General features: G+C 45.1%; 1 protein-coding gene across 1 annotated transcript in view; it reads right to left on the minus strand.

Annotated features, from left to right (window-relative positions):
- The window catches only part of FBN1 (fibrillin 1), a 298,186-nt gene that overhangs the window by 12,406 nt on the left and 257,936 nt on the right, over window positions 1–27,844 (minus strand). The window contains exons 48-65 of the mRNA XM_036261442.1: window positions 27,466–27,591; window positions 25,536–25,652; window positions 24,592–24,720; window positions 22,726–22,845; window positions 20,284–20,409; window positions 16,264–16,413; window positions 15,824–15,889; window positions 15,421–15,537; window positions 13,580–13,699; window positions 11,922–12,044; window positions 11,005–11,136; window positions 8,732–8,857; window positions 7,973–8,179; window positions 6,320–6,445; window positions 5,712–5,834; window positions 2,931–3,047; window positions 2,404–2,532; window positions 1,209–1,328 (exon numbers count right to left, since the gene is read on the minus strand). Of these exons, the coding sequence (XP_036117335.1) occupies window positions 1,209–1,328; window positions 2,404–2,532; window positions 2,931–3,047; window positions 5,712–5,834; window positions 6,320–6,445; window positions 7,973–8,179; window positions 8,732–8,857; window positions 11,005–11,136; window positions 11,922–12,044; window positions 13,580–13,699; window positions 15,421–15,537; window positions 15,824–15,889; window positions 16,264–16,413; window positions 20,284–20,409; window positions 22,726–22,845; window positions 24,592–24,720; window positions 25,536–25,652; window positions 27,466–27,591 (2,274 nt within the window). The remainder of the gene's footprint in view (window positions 1–1,208; window positions 1,329–2,403; window positions 2,533–2,930; window positions 3,048–5,711; window positions 5,835–6,319; window positions 6,446–7,972; window positions 8,180–8,731; window positions 8,858–11,004; window positions 11,137–11,921; window positions 12,045–13,579; window positions 13,700–15,420; window positions 15,538–15,823; window positions 15,890–16,263; window positions 16,414–20,283; window positions 20,410–22,725; window positions 22,846–24,591; window positions 24,721–25,535; window positions 25,653–27,465; window positions 27,592–27,844) is intronic.

Raw genomic sequence — 27,844 nt, forward strand, 5'->3', positions numbered from 1 at the left:
CAATGCACGAAGCTCGCTCGGAAAGTCTGTGGACAGTGTCAGAACCTGGTCATTAAGATCCGAGGCTGCCCTGAGCTGACCATAATGAAGGCATTTTTATTAAAACCAGACAGCTGGTGAGCAAAATGTGCGGTCTAAACTCTAGCATGGGTGTCCTTTTAGCCAAAGCTATTCACTTCTGTAAAACCGTGTCTCGTAAGAAACCTAACCAGAGGGGACACTGCTCCGGTCAATGAACACACACCGAAGGACGTCTGCATCTGGAGTGAAGGGAGCGTGGCCATGCAGAGCAGCACCCGCCCCAACCCAGAAGCAGGAATTCTCTCGTCTTTGCTAAGGACAGCTCTGCACCCAAGCGCGTGGCAGCTAGGACAAGTCACCCAGCACCAGCCTGGCCCTGGTGCTCCACACACTTCTGGAGTGGAGACACGATGACTGTGATGCTTGAGAGACAGCCCCAAACCAGGAGGTTAAGAGCCTTGGGCTGTCGCTCGAGACACGTCCCGGGAGAACCGGGGTAAGGACAGCTCCCCTTTCCGCCCTGGGCTTCCGGCTCCTCAGCAGGAAAACAAACAGCTTGGGCTGCCGGATGGGTCAGGGGTCCCTCTAAACTCACACGGTTTGGATTCTCTGATGGGCTTTAGGTTATTTTCCCATGACATTGTGCAATCGAAAATGACATACTTTCAATGTCATGAGAAAGCCTGTGGGTCTCCCTTAATGTTCAAACAAATTTAGCAACCCTGGAAAGTCTTGCTGCGTCTGCTGCTTGCCCTCTGCCCCAAAGACGTGTCGAGCTGAACGGAACCACTTCTGCGTCTTCGGGCCCGAAGCCGCTCCTAATGACCTCTGGCTGGCAGCTATTTTTCGGTCCGAAGTCGGATTTTGTGAGCCCCTGAGGTGGACAGAAGTCAAGTGTGGGCTGAGGACTAGCAATGTGACAGAAGGGCAGGGGAGCACTGGGGGTCGATATACTGACTTCAAAAAAAATTTCACTTCAAATGCCCCGCTGTGCCCTCTCTCACTGTCTTCCCCTTAGTCGGCTATTTTGCAAAGGCTACACCTGCCCTCTAGTTCCCGCCAGGTTAGGGCAGTTTTCAGTGAGTGTGTGTTGCTTCTGTGACAAGAGGCAGTTTCCAGAAAGAAAGCAGCACTGGACTCGAGGAGCTGAGAGCAGCTCCCCTGGGGAAGAAGGAAAAGGTACTCGCCCACACACTGGTTCCACTGGTAGTGCTGGAGGTAGCCCTGGGGGCAGCTGCAGCGGTAGCCCCCCACGATGTTCTGGCAGCCGTGCTGGCAGCGGTGGTTGCCTTCACACTCATCCACGTCTGAAAGAGGGGGTGCAGTCGTCTGTGAGCCACAGTGCCCTGGTCTCAGAGGCTTGCTTGCTTTCTTTTTAATTCATTTACTTATTTTTGTTACGGATGTTTCTCCTTTTCCCCCACTGATTCCCCCTTCCCCTCCCTCCCCGCCCTGTCCCCAGCTTTGTTGTCCATGTCCATTGTTCACGCACACATGCATATAAGTTCTGTGGTTTATCTCTCCCCACCCCCTCTTCTGGGGGTTGTCAGTCTGAACCCCACTTCCACGTCAGAGGCTTTCTCTGAGGCGACATTGCTATGCATGCGAAAGGGGGAGGCAATTCGAGTAAGAAATCTGACCCCGAAAAACAATTACTCTATAATTTTGTAGTTTTCTGAGCTATATTTTTAAAAATTTATTTTTCAACTACAGTTGACACACAGTATTTATATTAGCTTCCAGGTGTACAACGTAGTCGTTAGATACTGCTATAACTCATGAAGTGATCCACCTGGTTAGTCCAGTACCCACTGACCCCTTATGTGGTTGTTACTATATTATTGATTCTATTCCCTATGCTGTGCTTTACATCCCTATAACTGCCTAACTTAAAAAAAATATTCTACCACCCAAAACTTTAGGAATATCTACTCTGGAGGTTTTGATAAGTCCAAGGGAAAAACATTCAGGTACCCTTGGTAAAGTCTACAAATAAAAATGATGAAGAAATGAATGCAAAGCACATAAGCATTTTAGGGGTTAGCTGTGTACATTATTTATATTTGCTTACTTGTGCCAGAATCAGAAACCAAAAAATGTCAATACAAAGGTAAAATGCTTAAAAAAAATTTAAACTTTTAATTGTATATTATCAGAAGTTATTCCTCATATGTTTAACCCTCATTAGGGGAATCATTTTATGGCTCTGAATCCAATGACCAGAAAATTAATGAATAAAAGTCAGAAATCTAGTTTTTTTTCTTGACTGGGTCATTCCTTCTTCGATCAGATTAACTGGGCAGAAATACAGAGGATGCTGATAAAGGTGATGAGAGTCACACAGGGACCCACCAGCTGGGTCAGGCTGAGGGCCCCACCCACCTTCGCAGCTGGCACCACTCTGATCCAGTGAGAAGCCCCGCTGGCATTCACAGGTGAAGCTCCCCGGCGTATTCTGGCAGATGCCCTTAGACCCACACAGGTTGATGTCAGAGGTGCATTCGTTGTTATCTGTAGGAGACAGTGTGGGTAAGGGAGGGGGCGGGGTAAAGTTCCCCTGAGCTCTCCTTGGATCATTTTTTTATTTTTTTATGGTTGAAAATATTACAGATGTCCCCCTTTTTCCCCATTGACCCCCTCCTGCCTTCCCCAGCCTAGTGACCCTGTGGATTGGTTGTCCATATGTGCACATAAGTTCTTTGGTTCATTTCTTCCCACTCCTTTCTTGTCATTTAAAAGGAAGCGAGGGGGATGATTCACTTAGAAAAGGCCTGTAACGTCTCACATGCGCGTGTTCACACGCACACACACACACGTGCACCCATGTTTTTCTGAGTTGTTGTCTTCTTCCAACAGCAGAAGGATGGAAGGAACAGCTACCTCCCACCAGGGCCTCCGCCCCCACTCACCGATGCAGGCCGTGTGGTGCTGCGTGAAGCCAGGGGGGCACTTGCACGTGAAGCTGCCAATGGTGTTCACGCACAGGAACTGGCAGTTGTGCTGCTTGGTGGCACACTCATCAAGATCTACAAAGAAATGCAAGGTGGGCACCGGGTCGGCTGGCCACGCAGGCACTAGCGCGGCCGAGCAAGGGCTCTGAGTGTCCCTCCCCACGTCTCCAGTGAGCGTGGCCAGAACACAGCCACAGCACAGGCCGCGAGCACCCAGGAGAGAGGAGCCTGAGAGAGAAAACATGCTCTCAATTTAGATGAAAAACATGTAGCTCTCTGGGGGATCCAAGGAAAATCCAATTCCCTTTAGTTAGAGGAATGTGGGAATTCCTCAAGGAAGAAATTTCAGAGAAGTTATAAAATGTTAAATAAATTATGAAATGAGGTAAGAGACTAGGGATTCTCAAAAATTTCCAGAGCACTGAAAAGATCTATTCAAGCTGCAACGTACAAAAGAAATGTTGAGGCTGGAAATCTATCCACGTAATTCTTTTCTGTTTGCTCTTTTTTATTCAGCTCAAAGGAGTTGGTCAACCAAACCAAACCATACAAAACTGACTTCTTTGTTTAGAGACCCTCCTTTGGATAAAGTGAAATTGAGCAATCAGGGAGGAAAAAGAAAGGAGAGAAAAGCACTCATTCCAACAAGCTGACAGCACTTTCGCAAACTGCCTACAGTTTTCATCCAGCGTTATTCCCCCGTCTCAGTAAAACCCTCCGCTTTGACCAGGCCTCTTTCCTCTCTGCGGGGACTTCAAGGCTCATTCTGGACCCCATTGCTATTAATAACGCCGGGAAGTACAAAGGGGGTTCCAAATTCTGGTAGAACTTTAATTTGTTGAACATCGCTGTGAATTCATAGCCCTTCTGTCCCCCGTGCTCTCTTTCCCCTGCACACAGCTGGGCTCCGAGCTGCAGACCAGTGCTCCGTCCTGGCTAGGGTGATATCCAGAGTGGACCTAGAGTGAATGAACTCCCCCGTGTGTCTCCCAGGGCTGTGCTGACTTCTCTGAACATGGAGCCAATCCTGTGCTCTGCCTACTGCTTGCGGGGTTGCTGTTCCTGCGTCTCTGGTTCCTGCATTACTGACAGCTGTGTGTCCTGCCAGCAGCCTGGCCTCCCCTCTCCGTGACGCAGGGGGCCTTGCCAGAGCACCATCCATGCCTGTGGAAGCTCACCCTCGAGAGGTACGGGAGACAACTCAGTGACTTCTTCCAACACGGTTGTGCAGCTACGACGCGTTCAGAACAGCGACACCCACTGTTCTCACCTCTGAGACCCTCTTTGCTCCCTCCTTTCTGCATCCTACCCATCTCTCAGGGGATGTGCTGGTACCACATCCCCCCGGGCCATCCTTCTGGCCTCTTTCCTCTCAGTTTCAACAGTACATGCATCTGGATCACTCATGTTGAAATTCAGTCATACATGCCAAGTATGAAGAATTGAGACCTTAGGAGAAAAGTAGGAGAAAGGGACTTGTATTGTAAGTGGGTCTGTAAAGACCACATAGCTGCTCTTTGCATTCCTAAAACCGTAAAAAGAGCGTCACTAATGCTTTTAATACTTTGTGAAAGAACGGAATGACTACTATACATTTAATTTGCATGTCTAATCTCTTAATTGTTATAAAATTTTGAGGATTTTCTGCCCCCACGGGTTAGAAAAGAACTACAAATTTGTTTTGCTCGTCACGGAGAGAAAGTTTCCCCTGAAATTTGGTTCTTTGTTTGCATGGAAAAGTGTATGGCTCTGAGTTACAGCCTCACACCGCCCAGAACTCACTGGGAAGGACAGATGTCAAGTTAGTTGAGAAGAACAAGGCTGAGCAGCTCTTCCTTTAAGACAGTCAGAGTGTTTGAGTAGGTCCCTCCACCTCCTCTCCCACAAAGAGCAGGATTACGTAAAGCTGCGCCGCACAGGAACACCTCAGGCCACTGTCCTTACATCCTCCTCTACGGCCAGCGCTTAACTCCCCCTTCCAGCAGACACAGGGAAGGGGCTGGGGGCCCTTCCTCCCTCTGCTCACCACCTTCCACGCCATCCCACCACCTCCCTTCCTTGATGTCTCTTTCTCCTCCAGGGCTTCAAGGCAGAATGCTCTAACTCTTGTTCTGCCATCTGGTCCAAATCCCCCATTTCCCCCAAGTACCCTTAAGTATGACTCACTAGCGCTGCTCACTCAACGTAGGAAGTTCTCGGTGTCCAGGAGAACTTTTACACCAACAGACTTGTGCAAAAATTCTGGGTTGATAGACTTTGCGTAGACTTTAGCTGTTTCTTAATTCTTTGTGCTATTGATGTCTCAGAGAAGCTTCCAGAGGGCAGGAATGGCCCTATTTTGCAGAACAAAAGCCTAGACAAAGTGCTTACTCATTTAGGCACAGTGTCCTCGGGGTCACGGCACTGATTAGTGTGAGGCTGGACTCTGCTGGACACCTAGGCTGACTACATAGATGCAATAGCAGAGAGCAGAAGGGAGGTGATCACGGGGAACCTTGTAGAACTGATGCAGCTGTCTCTGAGACCTGCAAGGGCGGCCCCCACCATGCCCACGGACAGGCAGCGAGGACGGCTGCTGCCACAGGTCCTCTGTCCTCGCCCTGGCCTCTGCCTCCCGCCCTCCACACACGGAGCCTCCATGAAGCCACAAACCCAGGGCAGCACCTCTTGCCTTGAGAGGGTCTCAGCAGCCTTGTGCCCAGGAGGCAGGTGAGGGGGTGAAGGCACATTCCACTTTACCTTTGCAGCTCCTCCCATCGTCCTGCAGAATGTAGCCTTTCGGGCACGAACACTGGTAACTCCCTTCTGTGTTTTTGCAGATGAAATTGCAGGGCTTGGGAGCCTGGTTGCACTCGTTCAGATCTGTGATCAAAGAGATACAGTGTGACAGCCTATCTGCCAAGATGCATAAATACTCAATCCCCACAAGGCCTGACAAAGAGTATTTGTTTTGAGAAAAGAAAACGTAAGCTCTGTGTCTTACGTTTTCTTATGAAACTGCACAGGCTTTTTAGGATTTTTTTTTAGTTGGAGAATTTTTTTTTTTTTTTTTTTGCCACCATCTACAATTTCTGCTCTGGTTAGTAAACCATCAGAAATAGAGTACTGCCCTGCCGGTGTGGCTCAGTGGTTGAGCATTGACCCATGCACCAAGAGGTCGCCAGTTCGATTCCCAGTCAGGGCACATGCCCAGGTTGTGGGTCCGATCCCCAGTGGGGGGCATGCAGGAGGCGGCCAATCGATGTTCTCTCTCATCGATGTTCTCTCTCTCTCTCCCTCTCACTTCCTCTCTCTCTCAAATCAATAAAGAAAAATTATTAAAAATAAGAAAGAAAGAGAGCACTTACCTATGCAGGCAGTTCCGGTTATATCTGGAGTGTAGCCGGTTTTGCAAATGCAGTGATAGGACCCTCTGTCGTTGACACACTCCCCGTTTCGGCAGACGTCATGGATAACCTTGCACTCATCGATATCTGTAGGTTAATAAATAGAAATTAAAATAAGAAGGCCATTAAAGTGCACAACATTCATGCATAGGGGTCGCTTCAGTGTAAGCACTAATAAACTATGTTATTAAATCATGGACCTAGGAAATCGAGGGATGACAGCCTACATTTTACACGTAGTGATAACTATTTTTAAAGGCAAAGAATAACTTGATCAGACCGTAGTGGTAAACTAATCAGGCTAGGAGAAAACTTGAAAAACAATTCTCCTTCTCAATGTATACGGTTTTCCTCGTCTCGACACACTGAGCTCCTTGCCATCCAGCGAGCCTCCAGCGAGCCTCCCGCTGACATTCCATAAATGACTCAGCAGCAGAGGATCCTTTGGACAAGGAAATCCCACTTTCTCCTAACATCGCATGTCCAAAATGAAAAGACACTGTTTTTTTCCTATTCTTTTTGTTGTGTTCAGAGTTAATCCTAAAAATATGTCAAATTATATACTACTGGGGAAATTGGACCAAACATCACTCCTCTGGGGAGGGAGGCCAGGGCTCTGGGGTGGATTACGGGGCTGCATTTTTGCAGCCTGTTAGGAGGGAGAAAGATCTGGTCAACATGCACCATCGAGCGTGGCGGCCACTGTCCTCCCCACCTTGGCCCTGACTGCCCGGTGGGGGGCCAACACCAGTGAGTTCTTAGCTTCTGATTGCCAAATAACCGTGTTATACCAACAGCTGACATTTGTCCTGAAATTTTCAAATTTACTCTGAGATGCACTTTAGCATACCTCATTGGTCTCCTGAAAGGAGCCTTTTCCAGCATTTCACTTTGTCCTCCAAGGGATCATAAATCTGCTTTGGTCACCTCATCTAATCTACCCAGTTCCACCTTTAACCATGTCCTTCCCACATGAACACAGATCCTGTGTACTTGTATGCAGAATATTTCAGTCAACTCGAAGAGTTAAAGTACATATTGGTACACTAGCTTAGGAAGTTAATGAACATTTATTTCAAGGTTTATCTAAAAATTATATTCTGAGGAATCAACAACATGTACAACAAACTTCTGTTTAACAAGTTGAAGGCTCCTGCCCTGGCCGGGTGGCTCAGTGGGCTGGCGCATCCTCCCATACACCAAAAGGTTGCAGGTTCGATTCCCGGTCAGGGCACATACCTAGGTCTCACTTTCAATCCCCAGTTGGGGTGCATACAGGAGGCAACCAATCAATGTTTCTCTTTCATATTGATGTTTCCCTCTCTCTCTCTCTAAATCAATAAAGACATATCCTCTGGTGAGGATTCAATAAATAGAAAGTTGAAGACTCCTTATAATGCAGAGGCAGGGACATGAGCACCCACCACTTAACAGGTGGACAAAGGACACTTTGACCACATGGCCTCGAATGTGTAAAACACCATAATGAAGAATTTTTGTCAACCTCAACTATGCAACTCAACAGAGGGTCATACTGCAGATTTTATGTTCTCATCTGTTTCTCATAACAAACAAACAAGTTCCCTGCGAGTATTTCAGGACAGAATGAAGTACCTGCTCCGTTGGTCATAAATCCTCGGCCATGGGGGCAGAGCTTTTTGAAAGCCACAGTACCCTGGAAAGGGCAGATCTCACAGTGGGGACCCCAGCCTCTGCCTCCGTCACAGCAGCACTCGGACTTGGTGACGGGGTTCCTGTTGCTGGAGCCGATCTGACACATGTTTTGAAGCACCTCTGTGAAGCAGTACCCTTCCCGGTTGTCTGGAAGGGACATGACATGGAAAAGAGGACTTTAGGAAAGTTTATGGACATCGCAAGGTGTCACAAATGTGGCCAGCTATGAAACGCACAAGGGAGGGGACACTTTACCCTGCGTGAGAGGAGCAAGAAGGGAAAGCTGGAGACGGCAGGAAGAGGGAAAGGACGGCCTCTGAGGAGACAAATAAGACGTCAGTGAGTAGGCAGAAAAGCACTGGTCTAGACAAGGCTGCAACTCTGTCTGCTTCCAGAGGTATCACGTAGTAGCCCCGAGGAGCAGGGAAACATGTGGACACGTCCTGAGTGAGCATCAGGGTTTCAAAAGGACAGCGAGAAAGGAATTCCAGACGAGTGATTCAGTGATACAATTAGCAAAGGAAGAACGTAGCAGCAGGGTGGTGCTCAGCCCGATGGACAGTCAGGCACTGAGTCATTTCCAAAATATGAACCTTTTTAACCTTTCCTCAAATTCTGACAGCCCCTACTATTTCAGACAGCCCGGGTTCGCAGCGTCCCGGAGGAGGCTGGGTTCCGCGCACCTGGGTCTGTACTCACCGAGGCAGGAATCCTGGGTGGGGCTGGCCGTGAAGCCGTCGTTGCACTCACAGGTGTAGCTCCCCGGGGTGTTGAGGCAGCGCCCATGTTCACAGATGCCCGGCTTGGTCTGACATTCGTTCTCGTCTGTGCCGTTTCATCGAAGGACCAAAAACAAGAGGAATCATCTGACCACTTTGTACAAGAATGGATTCTTTCTTATTTTTTTTTTTTTAATTTAGTCTGTGAATCCTAGGTAAGCTCTTCACATGGTTCCAAAATACAAAAGGTACAAAAGTATATTCGGTAAAGTTCCCCCTTGCTCCCCATCCCCCAGCCACCAAACTCCCCTCCAGAGATAGATTGCACATGTACAAGCGAATGCACACATCTGTGTATATGTGTGTGTGTGTGTGTGTGTGTGTGCACGCGCCTCCACCCTTAAAAAACATAATTGAGCCCTGGCCAGTTTGGCTCAGTGGTTAGAGTGTTGGCCCACAAACCAATGAATTGTGGGTTCAATTCCAGTCAAGGGCACGTACCTCAGTTGTGGTTCGTCCCCAGCCCTGATTGGGGTCATGCGGGAGGCAACCAGTCAATGTGTCTCTGTCACATCAATGTTTCTCTCTCTCTCCCTCTCTCCCCCTCTCTCTGAAGATAAATAGAAAAATATCCTCAGGTGAAAATTAAAAAGACAACACACAACTGATAGCATTTTATGTATACTTAGTTTTTCACTTAATAAAATTTAAAACTTTCCATATCTGCCCATAAAGAGGATTCCCAAATGAGTATTTCAAATGAAGGAAGACCATTTTTAATTTTAAAGTCAACATATTAAAGAAATATTGCAACATTTCATTAGAATAATATCTGCGATAATCTGTTTTGACCTAAGGGAGTTTGTCTATACTAATCTTCCAATATAGATTGTGCTTATTTGTAATACTTCAACAGTATTAAGAAATAATAAATAATAATTCAGTCTCCCAGGTTTAGAGAAAAGCATTAAAGTAGCTGAGGTTCTAAGAATTGTCTGATGATACTTAGATGAAAAATAATTTGCCTAGGTGGATCCCACTCAGATTAGTTCCAAACCCCCGAGGCACAGTTCTCAAGAAGAGAGACAGAGACTTGCAAGGTGACGTGTAGACGGTGTTAAAACAGGTTAAAATCCCAGTGCATAGATCAATTAAATTGGAACCTCTGGGGTGCAGCCTGGGCTCTCCTAGGGACCCAAACGCAGCTGAGGATCGGAACCACAGACCCAGGAGATCCAGCGTGTGATCATCAGTCCACACACTCTCCTGTGCTTTTAAAGTCTGCTCTTCAATTACTACTGAATTCAGTATCTTACAGAGCAAGGGGACAGGAAGGTTCTTAAGACTCTGGACGAACAACACTAAATAGGTTTTCTGACATCACTGATTATTAACAAGGAAAAGGAGGCATGTGGGAGTTTTCCAGTACTTTTCTCCAGTATGTGTGTGTAAAGCAGTGGTCAGGACACTTGCTCTCATCATAGTGATACTAGTGTTACTATAGTTATAATAGAGAGTGAATGTTTTAGACTTTGCCACGTGGTCTCTCTCGCACCTGCTCGACTCTGCTCCGCCCCTGCGGCCCGCAAGCAGCCACGGACAGTGAGTCAATGAATGGGTATAGTGATGTGCCCAGACAGCTCTATTTACAAAAACAGGTGGTGGGCTGGCAGGCCGGACTGTTCCTCACACAGTGGTTTGCCAACCCCTCTTCTGTAGGTGTGGTTTTTAATGCTGGATCCACACGATAGGACATTGGGGGAGTTTTAAATTACCCTTGCCTGGGACCCACTCAGACCATACCAGGTTCTCCGGAGGGAGCGCCCACTGGTTGAGTGATAGTCCTGGGTCAGAGGGACCTGGTACCAGAGCTCAGTGTCAGGGTACTAGTAGCAAAGTTGGGTCAACAGGGAGGCATTCCAGTGCAGTAAGCAGAACTGACCCCAAAACAAAGGAGTATAAAAAAAGTGTGAAGGAAGGAAACAGAGAAAATACCCGATATTCCAATCCTGGCAGCGACTGGGCTCAGGAAGCAGGCAAAGGCCAGCTCAGAGGGAGAAAATGACAGCGCTGGAGGAATTCACAGATAACCAAGAGGCCAGGGGACTTCCACAGGAAGTTAAGACACAAGGTTAAGAGAGGCAGATGACTCTGGCCAAAAAGAACACAGCGCCCATGAGGACTCGGCTTTGTCCCTTTTGTCCCTTGTCCCTTCTGCCCCACTCAAAGCTGCTTCTGCGGGGATGCTCTCACCTACGCAGCCCTCCCCGTCGGGTGTCCGTTGGTAGCCAGGTCCACAGATGCAGATGTACGTGCCAATGAGGTTCTTGCACTCCATTTGCTTCTCAGTACAGTCATGTTTCCCCTCTTCACACTCATCCTCGTCTGGAAAGAACGTGCAACCACACATTTAGAAAAGAGGCTGCGCTCATTTCTTGCCTCTTACACCTACAGCAGTATTAAGTAACCCACTTCCGTGTGCGTTGTTGGGCTCTGTAGTTTCCAAAGAATGAGAGGAGGTCTTCTAACCACCTATAACTTGGAGAAATTGCTCCCTAACTGTTTACCTCTTCAAAAGCAGGAAGCATGGCCCAGCCAGTGTGGCTCAGTGGTTGAGCACTGACCCATGCATCAAGGGGACACCAGTTCAATTCCTGGTCAGGGCACATGCTCAGGTTGTGTGCCCAACCCCCAGTGTGTGTGGGGGGGCATGCAGGAAGCGGCCAATTGATGTTCTCTCTCATGGATGTTTATCTCTCTCTCCCTCTCCCTTCCTCTCTCTCTCTAATCAGTAAAGAGAAGCAATGTTTTTAAAGCAGGAAGCGTGGTTTTAAATCCTTTTCGATGAATTGAGTATCTCCGTCTCGACCTGTTCATATGAACTTCTTAAATGTGGGGACATGTCTTCTTTTGTTTATATCTTCACATCCGCAGCACGGCCGGCATGCGATGCACAGTGAACCAGAAAGGGCCTCAGCGCAGCCCTGGGTGCAGCTCGAGGCCTCAAGCGACAATTTACTAGGAGAGGCAGCGATGGCAGCAATGCCCATGGGCTATAGCCGTGTTCCCCAGTTCTCAGCACTCCTGCACAGCTGGAAGCTTTGGGGGACACCTCCCATCATCGTGCTATAGCTCCCTGGCCTGGGTGACCTTGAACATGGGTGTCTCACCTTTGCACATCCTCCTGTCTTCTCTCAGAACATAGCCAGCAGGACATTTGCATTCGTATGACCCATACGTGTTTACACATCGGAAAGCGCAGAGCAGAGGATTCTGGGCACACTCGTTTATATCTGCAGCAGAGGCAGTAAGAACATAATGAACCATGGACATCAACCCCAAACACGAATCTACTTTTACCAAAAGTTGAAATGCTTCATTGTGATAAACATGGATGGACCGAGCGATCTCTGGTTTTCAGGGAGTTATGAAATGAACCGGTTATTTAATCATTGGTATAAGTGGAGTGACCATGCATCCTGATTCTCCCAGCACAGTCAAGTTCACACTTGTTGTTCCTGTGTAATTATGAATTGTCATTTAGATGGAAGAGACATTATAGATCACCCTATAGAGAGGTGGCTTTTCTACAGTTCTGGCTTTGAAGCCTCACATTGCTTGCTGGCCACTCCCAACGCCACATGGAGTGGTGATTGGTGTTACCCTGTTCAGCCAAAACAACGGCCAAGTCGACTGCTGTCAAAACAGAAGCTGACCTCTCCAAGATGGTTAACCACCTCCCTTCCCCATGTACAAGGGGCTTCTGTGAAATAGCAGTGATTCGTAGGCCCAAGCAAATCGTGTTTTGAATTATACACTTACAGAGATTCTTGGTTCCTACGGATGCCCAGGTTAGAGCCTCCCATAGGTGGGAACGACTATTCTGTTGGTGGGTCAAAGTGATTTCTGTAGATTTCACACTTTGAAACCTTCAGAATGTTTTGGACAATCAGGGTTAGCACAGACCATCCCAATTATGATGTTTCTCCCTTAGGCCACTGATGCTGAGATCAGCAGTGAGACCCCAGATCATGATTTAGTCACAGCTTTGAAGGTCCAGCCACAACTTCAACCGTGGGCATCGGCGGACCACATCTCTAATCAGAGCTCTTTCCAATACCAACGTCACCTCTCCCTTCATCTCCCCTTCATCCTTTCCTCAGACCAGTGGTTCTCAACTGGAGAATGCATCAGAGCCACCTGGAGAGCTGCTGCACCCCAGCTATGGAGTTTGCTGACTCAGGAGGTCTGGGGTGAAACCTAAAAATGTGGATCCCTAACAAGTTCGCAGGTGATGCTGATGTAGGTCCAGGACCACCCTTTGAGGACCACTCCTCTGGACACCCCTGCCTTCCTTCCCCTCCACACGTCCTCGTATACCACAGAGCAATCTCTTTTGCTGGGATGGCTGAGGGATGTGGGTGGGTATCTCAGTGGGTAGATGTTTCTATGAATGGAAAAGAAAAAGGAAAGAAGAAAAAGAAATGGAGCACGGGAGATGAAAATAAAAAAAGGAGGGGAAAAGGGAAAATAAGAAAGAGGGTAGTGAACAAGACAGGAGTTGTATCCAAATATCTGGAGTAGGGACACCGCCAAGACCTCCGCTGGTTCTGCAGCCTGACAGGTGCCATGGGCACGGACATCTCTCTCAGACACTCCTGTAGAGAGGGGGCCACACAGCGAAGACGTGATGGAACGGCCCATCAGGCCCAGGTGGTCTTTATTCTACACGCCCTGAGTGGTTTTTCATATTAAGAATTGTAATCAATAAACTGTTGCCTCCAAGGTCAGAACAGGTCACCAACTATTCTGCGTTTAAGAGGCTCACCTTCACAAGTCATCATCGGGCCAGGCTCAAATCCGTCCTCACAGGTGCATTCAAATCCTCCAATCACGTTCTTGCAGGTTCCATTTCCACACGGATTGCCCACCGAGCATTCATCAGTATCTGCAAGTGACCAGGAGGACATTAAAAACACGGTGAGGTGAGAGGAAAGGGGCCTGGAGTCAGACACTCCCTTCCGTTCTACCAGAGTACTTCGAGCTGCAATGTCTTAGTTTACTCGCATTCTGTCCTTGCTAAGAGGAGACGCACATGTCTCATCACCACGGTGCGCAGCTGTGGAATCTGCCTTGCTAAGTGGCAGTGCCTAAGCTTCTAGCCCTCACGGTGCTCTGCTCCGTGGCTTCTCCAGCCTCCCACATTTTAGAGAAGTAAACCTGCCGGTGAGACTAGGTGCTCACAGCCCCAAGACGGTGCTTCTCTCACAAGTCAAACGTTTTCACTTATTGAAAGCTGGAAACACATCTCCAGTTGGGTCTCCCATTACAACCCTCTCCAAGAAGCCTTCAACGTGACATAAAATAAAAGACTAAACTTACGCAAAAGAAGAAACCAGAGGTTAAGCAAAATTAATACAGTGGATACAAACAAGATTCCAGTAGATTTTGTTGATTCTGTTGAAACCAGATGGTTTACATTAGTCAGAAAAAGTCTAGCAAGGAATACGTTTAGGGTATGATCTCTCTAAATACAGTTTTACCAAGGAGGTCCAAAATATATATGCCTCCCAACCCACCCACCCAGAATCCTCATTCTGAAACATCTCTTGGGGAGACTATCTATCTCCTTTGGGAGAAAAAAAATTGAGGAGTGATGTATTTCAGCTACGTAGGGCACAGAAAAGTAATGGACTCTCAGCAAGGCTTCTGCCCTCTGTTGGGTTCTGCATTCAGCAATGAAACAAGAGAAAACGGTGGCGAGCCCTGGGCAGAGGCTCACACATCACATACATAGTAGCACAGACTGAAGACGCCAAAGAGAAAACCTGGCGACGGTGCCTTTGTTCTGCTATGATTGCATTTCACTGTAAGGAGTGTTCTATCTCATTTAAATGAGTAAAAATCACAGTGTCATTGCTTTTGAGAGCGGCAAGGTCATTAGAAATAATTTAGTCCACCTGCATTTTATTACATTGTAAGGCCCAAAGAACTTGCTCCGGCTCCCAGTCATCGCTGCGCTGAAATCCTCACGCCCCGATTCCTCGCGTGGAAAGAACACTTTCTAATGTCCACAAACTCTTAGCAGTTATGCCATGATTAATCCAAGTTCGGATTTCTTAGATAAACAGACGTCATACTTGGATTCCGCCTGGAGTTTGTGTGGATTAAGGGGTCAAAGGTCCGCCACGGACGCCCTTCTTTGACATTTCAACAAGAAGGTTAAAAACAAGAGGAATTACATTGGGTACATGGCATTCCACATTACTAAGTACAATAAAATCTGGGTAGATTTTCTGGTTTACATATTGAGAGAATAAAATAAGGACTACTAATTTTTTTTTTTTTTTTAAATTTCAGAAAGACTCTCATGATAACATTTCCTTTCTGCTCTCTCTCCAAGTGCGCCCGGCATCTGTCTTCTCCACCAGACTTCAGGTCCACGTGAAGAAGGCCCACGCTGGCTGGGTCCCCTGCTGTCGCCGGAGCCAGACACAGGGCCTGGCACACAGTGGGGCCGCAGCCAGCATCACCAGGTGAATGACACATACACGAATGAGCAGGACTCATCTGTGTCCCACCTCGCTGCTTGCACTTCCGCGTGTGAATGCTGCACGGCTCGCTGTGCAGCTTGTCAGGCCCCAGTGGGAGGAACCCGTTTCCACTCACCCACACACTCGTTCCCTTCCAGAACGTAGCCGAAGGGGCACTCGCAGCGGTAGGAGCCGTCCGTGTTGACGCACTGCCCGTGCTTGCACACATCCGGCTCTTTGCACTCGTCCATGTCTGAGGCAAAGGAGGAAACAAAACAGCACATAACAAGGTTGTTGTTTTTCAAACCACACAGAGGTAAATTATAACCCTGTCAGTGTTCAATCCATGAAATACTTTTCATGAAATATTGCAATAAAATATTGCAAATATAATGCCATAAGACAATTGGTATCGAAGTGGAAAGAAATAGAGCTTAATTTTTGAACACAGAGGTGAAGAAATAAGAACCAGTGGCAAGGAGCAAGGAAGAGGCTAGTGGACGCGGAGAAATGCCGAGACTCGTGTCCGGGCCACTCACCGACTGCTGAGTCATCAGGGCCCACGATGATCCCACTTCCGTAGGGGCAGATCTGGCGGAAGGCCTCTGTGGTGGACAGACACACTCGTTAACAGACAGACCAGGGGCAACAGCTCCAGGCTCCTCCCCAAGCACTGTGGGGTGGCCGAACTGCCACAGGCTGTCCATGTTGGGAAACAGTGAAGAGACAAGCCCAGAAACCAGAGACCCTTAACCAGACTCCCAGAGCCGCTGTGCCTACTACTTGGGCGGGTCCGATTCATAACAGCTTAGAAGGAAAGAACTACCTGGCTCCTGAGATAGAGTAATTTTAACGAGCATTTTAGTTAGATTTACAATGAAATTAAAGTGTCTTATTTTCCTGAAGGCCTACGGTCTTGCTCATTTTGTGGCCAGTGTGCACCCTGAATGGGCCCAAGAGAAGACAGATGGGAACCTACCGTCGGGCTCCGTGGGGCACAGCTCACAGGGGTCTCCCCAGCCTTCTCCCTTCAAGGCGCAGCAGCATTCCTGTTTGGAGTGGTTTCTGGATTTGGGTGACGAACACTTTCCTCCTTCAAACTTCGCGTAACAGTAGCTCATTCGCAAATCTGCAGCATAAAGTCCAGAGACCTTTCCGTTGCTTTCTTACTAAATCCCTAAGTCGTTAATGTATAATAATGAATAAGAAACAAGCTGTCCTGTTAAATGCGTTCTCTTCTCATTACTTTAGTAATAATCCTTGAGTGATTGAAATAATAACTGAGCTGAGGTCTTTCAAGTCATCGGCAACTTTTGTCGTGAGACCTGGATGGACCAACCTATGTGACTTTCACCATATTATTTCTCATTTTAGCCAGTTTTCCAAAAAACCAGACGTGAATAATAAAAACGAACACCTTCACATTTGAAAAATGACCTCGTCAGTGACTTCAGGATGGGGATGGCCAGAGAGGGAGTCGTTCATGAGGTCTCTGCACTGGTAGCTCTGCTGACACGTGTTTGGGGTAACATGTAGCAAGCACACTAGGTGAAGGTAGACGCCCTGCTCAGCACTTACTGTGGTATCACGCTACGCTGTTAATTCTGTGTCCCCTAAGCCCTGGAGCCAAAATAAAACCCCAGATGCCAGGCTCAAGATGTGGCGATTGTGTGGACTGGCAAAGATACCGCACCATGGCCATTTACCGCAGCGGAGACTCATGGCGTTGCTGCTGACAAAACTACGTGGAGTTTTCTGCAGATTTCACACACACAAAGACACACACAGACACACACAAACAGAAGCTTGTTGAGCTTCACAGAGAGGGGGAAGGGAAAGAGGAGGTAGGGAGGGGAGTGGATGAGAGAGAGAACAACCTCTCATTCAAAGAATATCTTTCTTTCATATCGATTATTTCTTGGTGACTCCAACATGGAATATGGGATCTTGTTCCTACAAAATTCTCCAACATCGCTTGACACAATTTTGGCAACGGACTTTTCCATTTCTTATAGTGCAAATTGGGTGACTCTTAAAAAATGAGCTCATCCAAGAGCCTGGCGTGTGTTTCCCCTCCAACTTGACTTCCAAAGCCTTGCAAACTCCTCTCGAGTTACACTGAGGCAAAGTCTGCAGGTTTTCAGGAAATGCTTGCATATCTATTTTGCACGATTCCCCTGTTTTGTTTTCGATCAGGTCTGTTCTCTCTCGTCCCTGTTTTCCCGTCTCAGGTAGCATACCATTACCATCACCGGACAATTTCACCAGCTTTTATTTAGTGACAGCTGAAACAGCGTAAGAATATCTGAGCTGCCAAAGGTCATACCAGAAAAGTTTTCATCAATTAAAGTAAAAACATCTGTCTGTCTATCTGTCTGATTTTCCAGGATCTGGTAAGTCAAATTCAACTGGCCTCCCCAATGAACTTGTTCAAGTTCTTCAACCAACTTTCCCAGATAAATTATCTTCCTGGTTCCTATTTCATGCCACATCTATTATGGATAGGACCTCACAGCACCCTTCAGTCAATTACTCTTCTGAAGGTCAAGAGCAGTTAGAAGCCAGTCTTTGTCCTGCGGCATGACTGCCAAGCAAATGTTTGCTTTGCTGAGAAGCTTCAACATTTAACAAACAATAGTTTCCTAAAGGACACCTTTTACACACACACACACACACACACACACACACACACACACCTGGGTATGTGCCCTGACCAGTCAAACCCGACACCTTTGGTGTACAGGAAGGCTCTCCAACCAACTAAGCCACACTGGCCAAGGCAAGGACACCTTTTGATTTGCTTTGTTCTTCAAGTTCACTGTCACATACAAAGCTTTCTGTTTATTGGTCCTGTTTTTATGACTTATGCCTACAACTGTCTTAAGATATAATTTAGTAATTACTCACCAATATGTCTCAACAAATATATTAAAACATAATTCCTTCGTCTTCCAGCCTGTGCTGTTTCTGTGAGACTTAGACATGTGCATGATCTAATTCTAGTCTGTTAAACTTTTTATTCTCTCTTCCTTTCCTTGCTGACCCTGTTGCCTAGCCCAGTCTCCCCAACACCACTACATCACCCCACCCCCTGAAAAAAATGTAGGCAGCACACCAAGGCTCAAACACATGAAGTTTAGGGTGAGCCTAAGTGACAAATTCCCTTCACTGAACTTTGTAAGTGGGAGCGGTTCATTTACATCTGTGACCTTCAGGTGCCAGGATCCATCACATTTGTTTCTCCAAAACATTATCTGTAGTCCTGTGCAAATTCTTCATTTCATGGGCAATCAAAGCCTGACTCCTAATTTGTCATCTTATAAGAAAAAACCCTGGTCTTACTTCCCTGGCTTCAGCAAAATCTGTGCTCTGTGGGAGATTTCCATTTGCTCGTGGTGATTCCCTGGCGTTGGTTTATTAATCAAATGTGCCTTGCATGGGGAAAGAGAACTCTTGGCCACACACTTCAACGGGGCTCTGCGATGCCTGTTTACCAGTCCATCTGCAAGGAGCCCTTCGGGACCTTTGCGATTTCATCAGAACTGCAGCCGTCGTTTTCTCTGCTTGCGTTCCTCCATCCTGGCTCTGCCCTGGGAGCCGAGCATGTGGCTGGGCTGCTCACAAGCCGGGCCAGCTCTTCCTGCAGCGTTAGCTTGCTCTGTGACAGGCCAGTGCAAAATGAATTAATAGCCTATGAGTTTCCTCTGGCCTGCCACATCGGCAGATTCACACCTGGTTTCTCACGGATTTCTGTCCAAGCTCAGGCCAAGCCAAAGGCACACAAAAACCAGGGAGTAGAATTTAGACCGTATCTGGCTGGTCTGTACCGCACAGACCCAGTATCTGCTTGAATCAAGCACCATGCCACCCACCACCTCGAAATCCACGTGGGCCTCTGATAACTACCTATGAGATCAAACCAACCAGAGAATTCTCAGTTCTCCCCTCTCTCACTTTTAAATACTAGGGAACTAAACAACCATTTGTTAAGCAAAAAGTTAATCAATTAGAATAACAAGACTATAAAGGACCCAGAAACAAACAAAGCTTTGTCACTTGTGCAGTAAGATTGGCTGGGCAGGTATTATTATTGTTTAAAACGAGAAAATTGAGCTTACAAAAGATTAGATGTCTTGCCTTAGACTAAAATGAAAGGGCTGAGACTCCAAACACAATTTTTAGAATCTTAAGTGGCATCCACCACTTCTCATTTGGTAATATGGACGCAACACACACACACACACGCACACAAGAATAACTGAACAAACAAAACAAAAACAACAAAAAGGCACTGGGGTAGGGGAGAGGGGAGAACTACATGTGTTTGTGTGGGTTTTTGTTTTCAGTCCTGAATTCATTAAATTGGTTTATGAAAGTAGACAGACACACACACACACAACTGCATTGTTAAGTAAAATCTAAACAGTTTTCTGGGACACAATACACTGTGTTATGCTTAAGTTCAGGCTCCTTTTTGATTTTTGTTTTTAAGTGCACACATATTATTCCTGCAATCAGACTATGGCCTAGCAAGAACCCTGGTCAGTTTAGATTTATTTTTCTGTTTTCTTAGCAAAGTGGTGAGGTAAGGGGTGGGAACTGTCTATCCTGGGAGCATGTGGGTTAATCGTCATTGTTCTGCCTGAAAGTCTAGGGTCTGGCCCAGATTTATCTAGGTTACCTCTTGAGAGGCTGCGACTGTGTGGCTGATGGCTGATCCCCCACTCACTGGCCTACCAGCATCTGTGTTCGTAGGGGGAGACACAGGTCTAAGAGCCAGGACAGTTGTTGCACAAGCAACCAGAACTTGATGGATGAGTGTTTAACCTTGAAAGTAAAAATGAACTCTCTGACATATGGTAATCATTAGACCGCTGGGTGCATAAAAACGCTCCATCTTCTCGTTCACAAAGAATCCAAGCTCTGCCATGGTTTAAAAATAAAACCACAACAAATAAATGCAGGGCAGTGAAAGGCTACAGCCTTCAAAGACACTTACCTTGGCACCTTCTTCCAGTGGAGGACAAAGAGAAGCCGTCTGGACACAGACACCTGAAGCTGCCTTCTGTGTTGCTGCATGTGCCCAGGGCACAGATCTCTGGCTCCTCCACACACTCATCAATATCTAGAAGAAGCACATGGGTCAAACAAAGTCAAAACGCAAAGGAGACACCATCAGGTACCACGTGCAAAATGTGGGAATACAAAGTGCAACTGACTTTTAAAATTCTCCCAATCATGAGGATATTTCTTCTGTCTCATAAGGGCTATGGATAGACATGTAGGCTGGATGACTTTGAAAAACTAGCTTTGACAGTTCTTGGAGAAATGGAACCTGCAAGGGCCGTCGAAGGGATGCATCGAGAAATATCTCTTACCCAGACTGAGTTGCTCAGCTCATTTGGAAAAGTTGGACTAATTTCGTTCTACCCTAAGCTAGGAAAGAAGCAACTAACTCCAGTCTGGCTTCCCCATGGCACACGAGCAGAAGCTCTGAAATTCTACGTGTGTCGACGTGTTACTCAGTGAGAGACCTAGGCCTCTGAACCAAATTGACTTTCCTCCACTCATCGCCAGTGCTTTTCTCAATACCTCATGCTATGGTCCCCAAGCGGTGACTTTTACAAAGACACTAATACTTATGAAAATAACCCGATGAAGTACGAACTAAAAGCTATCACAGAAGATGAGGTTCTGAACTCTCCTGTGCAAGTTAATTTTTCTGAAAACACAAGTAGCATCTGCCTGTAGTTTTTCTTCCATCATCCGATGGAAGATACACTCAGAACTCTGTCATGTGTCCTTCAGCATCTCAGCTCTTCTGAAGGGGAGATTAAGGCAGCCCAAGGGAAAGTTGGAATGGCTCAGGACACCAGATGCCCTAGTTTGCCTGGGAGTCCGAGCTCATGACTGTTGACCTGTGCTCGTTATTAATGGCGCCTACCACAAAACTGTGTTGGTTTGGTCAGCTATTTACATGATCATCCTACTTATGGAAAAAGCATAGCCACTCTTTCCGGCAGAAATTTGTAGTGAAAAAGAGGTGCTCTTAATTTTGAGTGATATTATTTTGAAGGAAATACTTCCCCCCCAATAAAACACATATCCCTTGTTGTTTGGGGCTCTTTATTCTTGTGTTTGTGCAGAGTTCTACCCACACCAAAATGTATTCCCACAAAGTCCAACTAAAGGGAAGTTAGAAAATTAATTTTATCTTGACTTAACATGGTAAATACCACATTGAATATATTTTAGACATGTGCAATGCAAAAGGATTATCTTCCTGGACAACGCAAAGCCAGCCTCTTCATCACTCCATGTTATTACGCGGCATTTATAATTGCATCATGCTTCCTGTGGTTGAAGCACAAATCTGAACTGCTGATGAAGATTGAGTTACTCCATTCCCACACTCTCTGCTCTGCAACATCCAGCCTTTGCTTAGAAGAAGAGCCAACTTTTGTAAAAATGCTTTTGTTTTTTTTGGTTACTGATTTGGTTATTATTGTTATGATTCTTTCTCTCATAGTAGAAATTAACTTGACTTCCTAAGAGGGGGGTACAAAGATTATAGAATGGGTGCACGTTTATTGATTATTCGGGAAGTTGTTTTTCTTGTTCTACATTTCCATTCTGTTCATTCTGGGGGACATTTGCAGGAATCACAGAGTGCATAAAGCTGATCTCCAGAAGTAAAATAAGTTTAATCATTTGCATCTAGACCTAATTTTGATTATATGTTTCCATTTATATTATCACTCGACTGCAATTTAAATTGAATATATAATCAAATTTCTCATTGATGATATTAAAAGTGGAGAAATTTCTTTTTCATTATGGATTAGATGCAGTCTTGTTCAAAGGCGGGAACATGGTCTAGATGGCTTCTTAAGAATCCTTTCAATCCTAGTTATTTATAAAGTTCTGTCCATTGATGTCCTTCATTTAATTCAATGGTATATGTACTGAGGAAGGCAGTACTATAAAATTTGCTATGAATTTATTTGTAGTAACACATTTCCACCTCTCTATAGGTCAAAACAACATGGGCAAATTATATAGCCACATGCATCGAACCTTGAATGTGGTCACTTAAATATTTTAACTAGAATCAGGAAGCTATTTTTACTTGCAAGCTATCGGCACTTGAAAAAATGCAATCTAAGATATTTTACATGTGGCATAAATGCACACTCGGAAAGAGTCAGGGTCATATGACCACCCCTATATATAGAGCAAATAACTTCATTAGGGATTAGCATAAGAATTAGATGTTCTCGTCTCACCATGTAATTATGAGGCGTAAGTCACACCCTCAACTCTTGGATTAGTTTTTGATGAAGTATTACAAAATGAAGACACCATCACAAAAGCTTTGACTTTGATCATGCCAGTGCAGTAACCAATACTACTTCTTTCCAAATACTGACAGGCCTCCTACCTTCACACTTGTCATTTTGTAGGCTGTATCCAGGTGGACAGATGCATCTATAGGACCCATCCAAGTTCTGACAGGTGCCTGGTGCGCATTTTTTAGGATCTAGAGCACATTCATTGATATCTGCAAAGAAGAGAGAAAAAGAAGGAAGAGGTTTCAATGGGCACAATTTCTATCGAACAATTAAAATTCAAAGAAACTGGAATCAAAGAAATACATAAAACTAATTAAAGCCCATGAAACTCTACCATGGAGAAAAATTAACGATTCAATAAAAATAAGTTTTAACAACTTTCAGAAGCATGCAATATAGCAACCATATTTTATTTGACCTACTACAAATGAAGTATTTCCAGAAAAGTGTAGCTGTAGCATGTAAAAAGTCAGTGGATATGCAGATTTTTGAGAGCAGCCAAAAAATCATTTAAGAGCTCACTACAAAGTTATCCCAAAGAAAAAATATACGAAGGGAATTACAGTTGCTTATAGAATGAGTTAATTGTCTAACTCTTTAATAGTTTAACTGTTCTCCGTGAGTACAATTTAATTTTAAAAGATGAGGGGGAAAAGTGCTATATGTGTTTGTGTGTGTGTGTGTGTGTGTGTAGTATGTGTATGTAGTGTATGTATGTGTTTATGTGGTGTGTGTAGTATGTGTATGTGGTGTGTGTGTAGTGTATGTGTAGTGTGTGTGTAGTGTACATATAGTGTGTAGTGTATATATAGTGTGTGTGTAGTGTATATATAGTGTGTGTGTAGTGTATATATATAGTGTGTATGTGTAGTGTGTGTGTAGTGTATGTGTAGTGTGTATGTAGTGTATGTGTAGTGTGTGTGTGCAGTGTGTGTGTAGTGTATATAGTGTGTGTGTAGTATATATATAGTGTGTGTAGTGTGTGTGTAGTTTGTGTAGTGTATATATGTAGTGTGTGTAGTGTATGTATAGTGTGTGTGTAGTGTATATATATAGTGTGTAGTGTATGTGTGTAGTGCGTGTAGTGTGTGTAGTGTATAGTGTGTGTAGTGTGTAGTGTATATGTAGTATGTGTGTGTAGTGTATGTGTAGTGTGTGTGCAGTGTGTGTAGTGTTTGTGTGCAGTGTGTGTGTAGTGTATATATAGTGTGTGTGTAGTGTGTGTACAGTGTGTGTGCAGTGTGTGTGTAGTGTGTGTGGTGTATATAGTGTGTGTGTAGTGTGCGTGTAGTGTGTGTGTAGTGTATATATAGTGTGTGTAGTGTATGTGTAGAGTATATAGTGTGTTTGTAGTGTGTGTGTAGTGTGTGCACAGTGTGTGCAGTGTGTGTGTAGCGTATATAGTGTGTGTGTAGTGTGTGTGTAGAGTATATAGTGTGTATAGTGTGTGTGTAGTGTGCGTGTAGTGTGTATAGTGTGTGTGCAGTGTGTGTGTAGTGTATATATAGTGTGTGTAGTGTATGTGTAGAGTATATAGTGTGTGTATAGTGTGTGTGCAGTGTGTGTGTAGTGTATATATAGTGTGTGTAGTGTATGTGTAGAGTATATAGTGTGTGTGTAGTGTGCATGTAGTGTGTGCACAGTGTGTGCAGTGTGTGTAGCGTATATAGTGTGTGTGTAGTGTGTGTGTAGTGTATATAGTGTGTGTGCAGTATGTGTGTAGCGTGCATGGAGCGTGTGTGTGTAGTGTATATAGTGTGTGTGCAGTATGTGTGTAGTGTGCATGGAGCGTGTGTGTGTAGTGTGTCTCGGTGTTTGTATGGCAGAATTACTGTAATTCTACTCTGCTTTCTCTCCCCCAGGCTTCCAGAGGAAGGATTGTGATTGAGCCCACATGATGCTTTGAGTGGTCTCTGGGGATGTCTTTCGGAGGGTCCCGCCAGGGCCGCACTCACCCACACAGGTTCTGCCGTCTGGCGCCACCTCGAAGCCTTCGTTGCACTGACACTGGAAGGACCCCACTGTGTTGATGCACTGCCCGTTTCTGCAAAGGTGCCCATTGCCAGTTGCACATTCATCAACATCTGCCAAGAAAATATCCTTTGATATATTCCAAAGAAAATGTCATAATCCCAGCAATGATCAAAACCTCTAAAGGGAAAAATACTTGTTCTGAATTTCAGTGGCCTTTGCTGGCTCAGCCACACATAAGAAATTCCAATGAAAATCTAGAACTGGCTTTAAGCACCAATCAAAACCTAACGAGATCACACAATTCTATTAATTAGAGATTGACAATGTATATTAGAATTTTACATGAGTTTACATTAATCTTCCTTTAGGTTTTATTTTAAAGGCTAACACGAAATTACTAATACACAATACAGCAGAGGGTATTATTAAGTATTCCCATATTGGAATGATATAAAATTAGCCTCAAGAACAATACGTAGTTGGTTCATTACACCATGAATAATGGCACATGTTTTCTGAGGAGGCTTTAAGAGAGTCACCAACTTACTTCTTTTAAGAGAGGCTGGAGTGCAACATGGGGACAAGCAGGTCCACATTATTCATAAATTATGCAATTTTCATATGAGGAATCACTTTTGTATGTTTTAAAATGTAATCAATTCAATGATTTAAAAATGTATTTAATTCGCAGCACACTAGACATAAAAATTATAGCTGCTCATAAGTGCTTTAATAAAAGTAATGGATGTACTCACTATATGTAACATTTAACTGGCACATTCTACTTGACAAATCTTTTAACCACTGTCGTGCATAAGATAGCGTATATTAAAATAAGGTCACCGGCACACCAGGAATGATGCTAAGTGCAGAGAGCACAGGAGAGGCGGACTTCCTCGGGGGACGCGCTATTCTGCACACGCACCTATGCAGTCGTTGTTGTGAGAAAGGATGAAACCATGATTGCAGCGGCAGTTGAAGGAACCAATTGTGTTTCGGCAAGTTCCGTTCCCACAGGCATCTCTTTCACACTCATTGATGTCTAGAAGGAGCAAAGGACACAGAGAAACATGGTTATTCACAGAAGAAGAGGGTGCATGGTCACCTGGGATGAAAGGGCATTTTGGAGTTCACAGAGTGTCATCGAGGCCGAGAACACCCTGATGTTGGTACCGGCTCTGCAGCGGCCGCTCCCTGAGAGAATCCAGCACAAGGCAAGGTTCTGAACCTCGGGAGTAAATCACTTCCTCGGTTGGCATGTGAAAGGAGGCGAGCTAAGGACATGAGAACTGGACAGGGATTATTTTCTTCTATTTACTTCTAGAATTCTCCACCCTTGCCACTCTTTGCAAATATTTTCACTTGCAAATGGAAAACTCTCTGCCCATCTGGGTCTTGATTTGCTGCCCCTTTGGCAAACTTGAGCCTTTAAGATTCTCACTCCAGTTTCCCAAAAAGCAGCGAGTGGCCTGATGTTACCCTGCAATCAGCAACGAAATAAATTAGCTTCCTAAGCTCACCTGACCTTTTATACATCTTTTCCTTTTTTCCTGTCCACCTCTAAATCCCACCACACTCCCACCAAGAGTGACTTATGTCACTGTCCCAAACACCCCGATGGGAGGCCACTTGGTTTGGCTCCTCTCACATACTCATGCTTTGTGTTGTCTTTTCATCGGTCTATGACTTTTCTCTGGCTATTTTGTGCAGCTACATGGGCATCTTGTCCGTCTTTGCCTCTTGCCACAGCAGCTAACATCCTTCTTATGAAGGGTAGGCATACATTATATTAAGAGGGAAATAAGAAATGTAAATGAAAGAAAGTTGACACTGCTGGTTCCCAAGAGTGAGGCAGAATGAGGAAGGTGAGGACAAAGGCAGGGAGGGGCATGAAGATACATCATCTGTGATCCCAAATCGGGAAGCGATTGTGGGCTCCAGAGTGACTCCAACGTGTGTGTCTGTGGTCAGCTTTAGGCTCTGTGGTAGGAGGTTGCAGAAAATTCAGATGAAAGAGACAGAAAGAAATTTGGGCAGGATCACATTAATATGCAGAGAGGTTAGCTCCCCAGTGATGAGTAGGGCTGATTCTATTCCTTTAATGTAAAACTTATCGGCTCTCAAGAAGACAAAACTTTATGAGAATGTTCCCTATTGGATGGATCCAATTATAGCCAAAGGCAAGCACTTTAAACATTACTCAATTGATTGTTCTTTTTCCAGCTGTGAAACGGATTCATGTTCATGAAGTCCCCAGAAGACTTAATGGATGTTGCTTTAAAGTGAAATAGAAATGAGGTAAAGAGAGAAAATGATTGATTACATATTTGAAGTTTATTCTAAATCAACATTCTGATTCAGTACTAAAACCTAGAAAGAGATTTAAAATCTTGAGCTCTTCTCTCCTAGGAAAATGTTTCTTTACTTTTTATGCCTTTGTAGGATCTGTAAATTTGCCTTCGTAAAACTATAAATTCATCTCAAAAAAGGCTCATAGTCAAACACTCAATAGCTGCACTCTGTTCCAATCAGCCAAACCCACAGAAAGAATAACGGGCAATTAACATTAATAAAAAGTAATTTTTTTATCTAGATATCTTTCTAAATTTATCCCCGAGTCAGAAGTTTTTCTGAACCAACAGCCAAGTGAACATCAAGGAAGAAGTTCATGATGTCCAGATGCCAAAGACTCAGGGCCAAGGGAGGCCAACACTACATGCCTGCTTGTGTTGTTATGTTATAAATAGCAAATCAACTACTGAAAGGTTGAGTATTAACTATTGTATATATGCAGTTGCAAATGAATTTTTCAATAGGGTATGAAGAAAAAAATGAAATAATTATCACGTACTCACCCAAACACATGGTTTGATCAGCATTTGTTTTAAATCCAGTGTGGCAAAGGCAATAAAAGCTTCCGACTGTGTCAATACACTGTCCATGGCTGCAGATGTTGGGGATTTCTTGACATTCATTGCGATCTGTAGGTAAAAGCATCTTTAGTATCTTAAGAGAAAACTTCAAAATCAAACTGAATAACTCACTTCCAAGTATTGCTCTCAGGAGTAATCCTAGCGCCCTATAAAATAAACCAGTAAAACAGACACTGGCATTATATTTCTTTTGGTCTCGAAATTGGTGAAAACGTATTGTCATGTATTGGGCATTTTCAGAGTATGTTAATAACACATAAAAAAAGAGAAATGGGCAGTATCCCAAAAAATGTTCTGAAAG

This window comes from Molossus molossus, unplaced genomic scaffold, assembly GCF_014108415.1.
Source record: "Molossus molossus isolate mMolMol1 unplaced genomic scaffold, mMolMol1.p scaffold_m16_p_1, whole genome shotgun sequence".
In the NCBI taxonomy this organism is placed as follows: Eukaryota; Metazoa; Chordata; class Mammalia; order Chiroptera; family Molossidae; genus Molossus; species Molossus molossus.